Here is a 9,717-nt window from a genome sequence, read left to right as displayed (position 1 = left end):
TTTCATGTAGCAAATCACATAAACGATAAGTTTTCTATAAGTTAAGAATAACAAGAATACTCTGGGCCGGCTGGGGCACATGGCAAAGTAGACGACCGGTTGGGGCACTTAATTTTCGGGCACAAAATTTTATATATATATATATATATTTATAAAAAAAATGCATATTTAATGTTTTATCCTAATTATACAATAACTAGCTTGGTCTAGTGGCAAAGGGGTATGTCTCCCAAGTAAAAGGTTGTAGGTTCTAGTTTCACTTAAAACATTTTTATGCTTATTTTTATATAAAAAGTTTTTTACACAATCTAAATCATAACCAAGTAAGCCCATTAAAAATATAATTGTTTAAACCAAACAAAAAACCATTTACATAAGGCCTAAAACTTTTTTTGCTTATATTATTTCGTTACTTGTTAAAGACTACGGGCCTTTTTATTTCGGTTCGGTCAAGGCATATAAATTCTTGAAGACTGTGTTGAGAATCCTCCTTTAATAAATTAATCAAACCAGTGTGATTTCTATTTCATTTGCTTTTTCAGGAACATGCTAGAACAGAATATATAATATATATTCTCCCCTTTTAAAGAAAAAAACTTATTATATATCAAATTAATATATGGTTAATGTTTGTTTCAAGTAAAAACATGTGAATATACTATTTAAATTTTGTACACTTTCTAGTTCCTATCACCTACCACCTTCACTATCCCACCAAACTCACTACAAACCAAAACAGCCAGCACACCACAAGATCTAACAAATCCTTCAAATTTACACTCATTCATCTTCAACCTCCACTCCACTCCACTCCACACCACACCACACCACACCAATGGCTTCCAAACCCCAAGATTCCCAAAACCCACAACCACAAACCCAAGAACAACAAACCCAAATCATCTCATTCACATCCATCACACTCTCACTCCCTAAACACCTACCCATCCATTTCATCCCACCACCAACTCTCACCCAAAACCCCCCCAAACTCCCCACATTTATCAAACTCCCAACTCAAATCACATCAATTTTCAACCTTTCACTCTCCAAAACCTCAACACCAATACCCAATTCAATTCCCAAATCAATTGTATCCAAAACCCCTCTTTCAAACCCTTTATCCATAAACCCTAACCTCCCCACTGACCCGACAAATGCTGCGGCTCTTCGCCGAGCCTTGGTTGTCTGGTTCCGTAACGATTTACGGGTTAATGACAACGAGTCGTTGATATCGGCTAACAACGAGTCGGTTTCGGTGTTACCGGTTTATTGTTTTGATGTTAGTGAGTTTGGGAATTCAAGATTAGAGTTTGATAAAACGGGCCCGAATCGGGCGGGGTTTTTGATCGAGTCGGTTAAGGATTTGAGGAGGAATTTGCAGGCTAGGGGGTCTGATCTTGTTGTTCGGGTCGGAAAGCCCGAAAAGGTGCTGGCTGAATTGGTTAAGGAGATTGGGGCTGATGGGGTGTATATGCATAGAGAGGTGTCTAATGATGAGGTTAAAGGTGAGCATAAGATTGAGAGTGTGTTGAAAGATGAAGGTGTGGAGGTTAAGTATTTTTGGGGGAGTACATTGTATCATGTTGATGATTTGCCATTTAAGTTGGAGGATATGCCGACTAATTACGGCGGGTTTAGGGAGAAAGTTAAGGGTGTTAAAGTGAGGAATGTTATTGAGGTTGTTGATCGGTTGAAGGGGTTGCCATCTGGCGGGAATGTGGACCCGGGTGAGATTCCGTCTTTGGCTGATTTGGGTCTTGATCCTGCGAGTAATATGACGCAGGTATGGTTTCAAAATGATGGCCTTTTGTTAATGTTGTGTTGATCTTGGTTTAAAAGTTTGTACATGTTGCTGTTGATCGATAGTTGACCGAATGACCGATATTTGAACAAGTTTGTTGAGATTAGGGCTGCGAACAAATAAAGATTTTTTTTAATAATCTAGTTTTGGTATTAATATGAGGTGTAAACATATAGGCATTCGAGTTCTCTGTTTATAAGGCCATCTAGTTTTATATATGTGTAATTATGTATGATTGTGTGAATTTGTGGTGAAGGTTTGGTATAGTTTTGGGTCGGGCTAATTATGTTTGTTTTATTCAAGTGCTTGAAACTAAATGTTGTTATCAGTTTTAGTTTTTATGAATATTTTTGAGCTATTGTTCTCTCTAAATTGACTGCTTATATATTTTTTTTTTAATTTGCAATAATTACTTCAAAACATCCAAATTGCCTGACTTTATTGGATACTGAAGATTTCTGTCTTGGTTCAAACCGATAGTCAGCTGAAAATGTGTTTATTGTGATTACATCATTGACTTTTGTATAAGTCAAATCATTTTTTAAATATATTTTTTACAACTAAAATTATGATTCTTAAAGTCATGAGATTGTTTTCTTTGTTTGTACCTAAGGTTATGATTGGCCTGAAAGCAATGCATTTTGTGATTTTGAACTCTGTTAATATCGTTGACTTTTAGGTAAATCAAACTGGTTTCTACAACGTCCAAATAGGCTCAGAATTATGGGTCTTAGTTAAAAACATGGGCCCAAAAGTCGTACCTGTACATGCATAGTGTTAATATTATAGACTTTTTATGTAGGTCAAACCGGTTGTCAACGGTCCTCTTATTGGAGGTGAAACCGAAGCACTAAACAGGCTTAAAAGATTTGCAACCGAATGCCAAGGCCAGCCTCCAAAAGAAACCAAAGATGGAAATAACGATAGCATTTATGGTGCAAACTTTTCTTGTAAAATCTCTCCATGGCTTGCAGTGGGGTGTGTTTCTCCTCGTGCGGTGTTTAATGAATTGAAGAAATCTACTTCTAGGTATGTCCAGTTCTTTTATAATACTGTTTATACACCCACAATATACATACGCTAGGATAATGCATGTGAACGCCATCCATGTACTCAACTTCTTTCATCAAGGCCACCCATTTATTGAAACTACTTTATATGTCAACCAAGTATTTGTATGGTTTTATTAGGGGTTTAGACGAGCCACCCAAGCCCGAGTTCGCCTAAGGTCGAGATCGGCTCGTTTAACTTACAAAAGTTCGAAACAAGCTGGTCAGGCGGGGTTCTTTTTGAGCTTTATTTCTAAAGCTCGAGTTTGGCTTGTGAATGGTTTTTTCAAGATTGAACTCGCCTTGCTTATCGTTTAATAATTAGTTTGTATGTATATTTTCGCTAAAATTTTATATTAGTTATTTCTATCATAATTGGATATATAATATTAATTTTTATATATGTTTAATTAATTTTTTTTTATATTTTTATATATTTATCATTCGTAATTTTATATATAACATAATCTAATTGAGTTATTTCTTTCATAATTTTGTATATAATATAATAATTATTATATGAATATATATATATATTAAATATGTTAAGTTTATTAAATAAAATGTTTATATTTTTATTAAACAAGCTTATTTGGAGGCTCGAGCTTAATAAGTGAAGCTCGGGCTCGTTTTGAGGTTTAAGCTTGGCTCGATTCGAGCTTTAAGCAAGCTTATCTCGAGTAGCTTGTGAATGGTTTGGCTTGTTTACACCCTTAGGTGTCATCGGATGTGTTTTTTGGCAAAAATTGTAATAAATGTAACCAGATACATACTTTGGGGCCTATGAATTGGTTCCAATACATGAATGATGTGTTAATGCATAAAGTTGAATACTTGGGTGGTCCCCGTATATATATTGTTTCTATAGTGAGTTGTGTTAACAAAAATGTGACATATAGAACAATTTCTGCTAGCCCAAATGGAAAAGATGGTGATTCCGGGATGAATTGGTTGATGTACGAGCTTCTATGGAGGGATTTCTTCAGGCAAGTTTGTTTTTTTAATTTTTTTAAGTTCGATTCAAATTTTGTAATTTTATAATTTTGATTAAAAATTACAAGTTTACCCTTACGGTGAAAAAAGAAGCTGTTCCTTATTTCTATATGTTATTGGATAATGCAGATTCGTCACAAGGAAATACAGTTCGTCGAAACAACATAACAAGGCTCCGGTCACAGCTTGAAAGTTGAGGCCGTGTCAAAGTCTTTTTTGGTGATCGGTCGCCAGAAAATTCATTCATATTCATGCAAATGTTCTTTGGGACTTTTATTCTAGAGGTTGTGTAGAATTTTGGTTTGGTTTGAAAGTCAATGTTGCATCACCATTGATGTTAAAAGACCATATGCTGCTTTATTTGGGTTGTTTTGTATGTATTTAGGTTGTTAGATATAAGACCAATGACTAAACTTAGTTTGATAATTCTTGTAGCAATACTGCTAGAAAAATAAGTTATGATCCATCCAAACCCAATTGCAAAAGAGCCGAGCAGAGCCCGAGCTCGACTAGGCTCGAGCTCGGCTCGGTTAACTTACACAGAGCTCGGCTCGGTTCGAGCTATATTTTCAAAGCTCGAGCTCGGCTCGTGAGTAGATTTTTAAGCTCGGGCTCGGCTCGTTTACTATTTATCAATTATTTTTTATATAATTATAATTATTTTTATATATTTTTTCTATTATAATTTTATGTATAAAATAATATATATTATTAAGTTATTTTTATTTATTTTTACATAAGAATATATATTTTAAAAAATTATATAAATGGCAGGCTCGCAAGCCGGCTCGAGCTCGATAAGTGAAGCTCGGGCTCGATTAAACTCGGCTCGATCAAGCTTTTTAACGAGCCGATCTCAAGTAGCTCGGCTTGTTTGCACCCCTAGTAATGTACTCATTTGATTTAACTATATACGTATATGTATAAATAATAAACAAGCTAAGATCAAACTAAGCTCAGGTTTGGAAAATAACCATTAGTCCATAATAGAGTTTCTTCTGATATGGGTCTGGACATGGAACCATCAGAGCGGTCACGAACGCTCAAACCAATGAAATGCGATGCGAAAAGTGAAAGCACTCTTCTGCGTAGGCACGTTTGTTGATCGTTGAAGTGCTCTGGCAAAATACGCAAGGATTGGCAATAAACTAAAAGCTTTTGCATAAATTGAGCACATGTGATTTTGAAATATTCGGCACGCCACAGGTGAAAAATCAGTTTCGTACAACATACATGCAGTACATTTATGAGGTATTTCAATCAGTTCCAGCATCACTTTTTGGAGTCAAAAGTTTAAGCTAAACAAATTCAGTTTAGTTCTAATTCAAACCCGAGAACATGTGTAGCCAAATAAGTTTGCGGATTCAATGGCTTATTTGGACAGATCATATCAATACATAAAAGTTGAAATTAAAATAGACGAGCAGTCACGTTCACATTTTTAAGGCGATCAATTTCATTATTATTTACTTTAATAATTGTAAATGAGTCGTGTTCATGTCAACCATAAATCTACGGGCAGGTGGCTTGAGTGCACCCAATTCAATGCATCAACTCAAAATCCATGAATCCGTTAACCTAACTCAATGAGATGAAGTAATAAGACAAGTTTGAAAAAGCACAGACCATAAATTTTACTACAAACAGTATCTTTGAAATCTGAAGCAAAACCAAAACCAATATAGGTTCAAGAATCACATGTAAGAAGAACCCTACAAAAACAAAGTAAACACCTTGCTTAATCTTCCTCCTCGCCCTCGTTCTCAGCAATGTTGAAGTATCTTAGCTCATAAACATTGCGGTCTTTGTTGGACGCGATCACACGAAGCCAGTCACGCACGTTGTGCTTCTTCAAGTATTTCTTTGTCAGGTATTTCAAGTACCTAAAACAGATATCACCCGTTATTTACCATAGCAAAAGTAGCGTTAATACTGTCAACTGAATGGCCAATATCTAACAATCAATGGCATCATAAAAGACTGATAACAAATTCAATATTATTTTAATTTGACTAGAAATTCATTTTGTTTCTTAACAATCTATAAAACTCTATGTGGATTCTACACAATTAATACTAAAAAAATATGATATATATCTTTAAAAATTCAAGCACCAGTAAAACTGAGTTCATGACATGATACACTAAAACATAAACATCATAATCATCTCTTATAGTCTCTTATAATAGTTGACAATTAACAAATTCAAGATTGTAGTATTAAGTATTCTTTTTAAAATACTTAGTAATCTACACACATTCTACCAATTAAAATCTAAGCATACAGTTTATATCTCTGAGCTAAAAAAAACAATCGAATTAAGTTTTGTGACTATGTGTAAACCAGCCAAGACAAAGCTCGTCTAGACTTGAGCTCAATTTCTAAAGCCTCAGCTTGTCTCGTCAGTAGTTTTCAAACTCAAAATCGGCACAGACGAGGCTCACTTAATATTTGTTAAATCATTTTAGCTACATTAATAATACTTATACTGTGTGTGTGTGTATTGGCTATGTATTTAATATACAGGGAGAGTTCACGATTGCGCGAATCAAGTAGTGTAATTACACTACTTGATTCACACAGTTAGCATGTTAATTTAATTTGTTTGATCCAAACCCTTAATATATTAAATAATATGTATTACTAATCTTTTCTTAAAAAAAGACTTTACATATATTAATATACAAATAGCAGGCACATCCAGCTCGAGCTATTTTTAGGTTTGAGCTAGTTAAGCTAGGTTGGAGTCAAGCTTTTAACCAGCCTACCTAGAGCTATGCAGTCAATCTCGGTTATTGGTCCTCATGTGATATATCGGTTTAGATAATATCGGCGATATTCCCAATATCAGTGTTTTAAAATTTTCAACTTTTAGTGTTTAATGTTGGTGTTTTGAGTCTTAATCGGTTCCTACTTGCTACAATTACTAGTGTATTGCAAGTTACAAAAGGATAATTTGTTAACAGTACAAGAGTATACTGAATTGTTAGTGTTAAAGTGGTATATATAAATTCTGAATATAAATATAAACCCTAACATAATGTAATTACTATTATATACACCAACAATGTAATAACTTTTAACTAATTACCTCTTGGAGAAGTTGTTATCAGCGGTGACGGAGATCTTATTCTTCTCACGAGTGATGGTAACAGAGTCACCGAGGTTACCGGCTTTCCCGCCAACCTTAATCCTCTCCTGCAGAAACTTCTCCAGAGAAGCGATCTCCATGATCTTATCCTCCACCGGCTTCCCGCAGTCGATCACAAACGTCGATGTTGTCTTCTTCTTCCCGCCCTTGGCTGCTGCTCGACTCATTTTCAATGTTCTACATTAATAATAATAACAACAATTAACGATCAATTTGCTTATTATTTGATTAACAGTACAAAGGATTACCTGTGTGTGTTATGAAGACGGCGGATAGATTAGATTAGGATTAGGGAAATGTTATAAGGTGAAAGAGAAGGTGTGTTTAGGGTTTCGGGTTGGTTGTTAATTGGGCTTTTGTTTTGGAAAGAATATCAGCCCAATATTATTTGGGCAAGGTAGAGGTGCACAAATCGGGTTTTTTAAATACCTGGGTTCGGGTATGATCGGGTATTGGTAATATCCGGGTCGGGTTTGGGTCCGGGTATTGTCTCTAAAAACCATACCCTATGAATCGGGTTCAGGTTGATATGGAACCGGGTATTCTAAAATCGGGTATTTGAATACCCTATTTCCGGGTATTGAATAAACCATCTTTTCTGGTTTTTTGGGGTTTATTCAGGTTTTTTCAGGTATAGATTGGATTTTTTAAGGGGTTGCACTTTTTAGGGGTATTTTTGGGTATTTTTTTGGGTAATTTCGGATATAAATCGGGTATTTGAAAAAATCGGTTTCGGGTATAGGAGAAACCTGGTTCCGGGTATGGAACCGGTTCCGGTTTTCGGCTATTACCGGGTATAAATCGGGTCCGGGTACGTGTTTTGGTACTGAAATGCATACCCTATCTGTACCTTATGGGTAGGGTCAGGTACGGGTTCGAGTATTAAAAACCCGGGTATTAAAATAACCGGTTCCGGGTATTATTTTCGGGTCCGATTCCGGGTTCGGGTTTTTTGTGCACCTCTACCTTTAAGCGCCCTTATGTGTCACGTCATCTGTTACATCATATTATTACAAATACTTAAAAACCTCAATTGTATCTTCAACCCTAAAAATATCCTTATTATTTTAAATTTCCACCTCAACACCTATCCATTACACACAACATTTAAATAAAACTATATTTTTTTCACTTTTGACCCACCCCAACTTCAAAAAGCAACAAAAACCTTGTGGAAGGGCTTTGTTGCTTCAAACAATTAAGGTCATGATTCTCCAATGGTTAAGGGCTTGTATTGACTACTAAGGGCATCCTTCAAAGTTCAACTCATGCATTGGAGATAGTCTTTAGAGCATGTTAGTTCTGGATTGAGTTTGAAAACATCTTATTGGCTTGGTTTATTGACATTTTCAAAAAATCAATAAGTTAAAAGATGTTTGGTCATTACAAAAATTCTTTTTATTTTAGCTTTTCGAATGGTCAAAAAGCAGTTTTCTAAAAGCACCAGATCCTGACTTTTTGAAAAAGTCAATAAGCCAATAAGTTGTTTTCAAACTCAATCCCAAACATGCTCTTAGTAAAAGTAGACCAGGTTTTTTCAGGAACCGGAACCGGGTAGGAATCGGTTCCGGGTATAGCTGGGTATTTAACCGGGTTTTTTGGTTTTTTCGGATTTCGGGTAGCGTAGGGTCGGGTTTTGACCGGGTATTTCCGGTTCCTCCAAGTCCAAGTCGGTTCTGGTTCGTATGGCTTTAGGGAGAAATCCTATTGGGCGTTTAGGTTGTAAATTTTAAGAAAGATATTTATTTATAGAAAAGTGTAGTGTGTATATTGAAATAAAGTTGCACCACTAGCCCTCTTTGATCGTATATTATCATATGGGATATTGAGCATGAGTGCAATTCGTATGAAATTCAAGACTTCTAGTTACCAACAGAATAAACAAACAAGCACGTCTGTTAAAAAAATTTTAACGATTTATTGCAGATATCAATGTGGTTCGTCGCCGTACTCAGTAAATCCCACCAATAGCAAATATTAATGTGGTTATTTTGTTTAAAAAAAAAGAAAGAAAAGTTTTCGATTAAAACATCGATTTGTAACGTGATATAAAGAATTAGTCGACTCTGTTTATAATTTTGATAAATTCAAAAGGATGATTAATTAGAAAGCATGTAGCTTTTTATAAAAACATAATTAAAAAAATAAAAAATAAATAAAAAACAACCTTGTGTTTCACTTCAACAAAATGGAGTAGCGAAGCATTAGCTAAAAGTCTAAAACGTGTATATAGAACGAGTCGCGTCTACATATACAAATCTTGAGAAAATGTATTTATGCATTTACATTCAAATATATATATATATATATTTTGGGCACCGATACCAGCGAATGAAGTGTTTCAACTTTGCAGCGCCTTTATTTGTGTCGACGGCATTCAGTTTACTCCACACTGGAAAGATATCAATCGTATATACAAGTTTTGATGAGGAGACACTGGAGTGTAATACTTAATAGTTAATACTATAGTAGAAACTCGATAAATTAATACTCGATTATTTAATAAACTCTCTAAAATAATATTTTTTGCCGGTCCCGACTCGGGGATAGAGTGCTAAATTAATAATTCGCTAAAATTATAAGATAATGCATTTTTGATAATTTCTTTATACCCCATATAAAATATAAATTAATAATTCCTTATATATAGCATATTACATGAATGATTTATGAAGGTTTCTTGAAAAATGACTCAATTGTCTTTTGTTTTTTGTTGAAAT

The 9,717-nt window shown here is 34.8% G+C and overlaps 2 protein-coding genes across 2 annotated transcripts; one reads left to right on the top strand and one right to left on the bottom strand.

Moving 5' to 3' along the window:
• Positions 1-693: 693 nt before the first annotated feature.
• On the top strand, positions 694-4,036 carry LOC143610420 (blue-light photoreceptor PHR2-like). The gene is made up of 4 exons (XM_077084905.1): positions 694-1,786; positions 2,607-2,833; positions 3,753-3,839; positions 3,976-4,036. The coding sequence occupies exons 1-4, from the start codon at positions 836-838 to the stop codon at positions 4,034-4,036; spliced, it is 1,326 nt and encodes a 441-aa protein (XP_076941020.1). The 5' UTR covers positions 694-835.
• Positions 4,037-5,531: 1,495 nt separating this feature from the next.
• LOC143610424 (large ribosomal subunit protein eL22z-like) lies at positions 5,532-7,172 on the bottom strand. The gene is made up of 2 exons (XM_077084908.1): positions 6,938-7,172; positions 5,532-5,729 (listed from the first exon to the last, which is right to left on the bottom strand). Exons 1-2 carry the CDS (start codon positions 7,162-7,164, stop codon positions 5,585-5,587), a joined length of 372 nt encoding a protein of 123 aa, XP_076941023.1. The 5' UTR covers positions 7,165-7,172; the 3' UTR covers positions 5,532-5,584.
• Positions 7,173-9,717: the final 2,545 nt, after the last annotated feature.

The sequence above is a fragment of the Bidens hawaiensis genome, unplaced genomic scaffold (assembly GCF_021521415.1).
Source record: "Bidens hawaiensis isolate Kalapana, Puna unplaced genomic scaffold, B.hawaiensis_p1.1 tig00026279_1, whole genome shotgun sequence".
In the NCBI taxonomy this organism is placed as follows: Eukaryota; Viridiplantae; Streptophyta; class Magnoliopsida; order Asterales; family Asteraceae; genus Bidens; species Bidens hawaiensis.
This window is presented reverse-complemented; position numbering and strand designations above follow the sequence as displayed.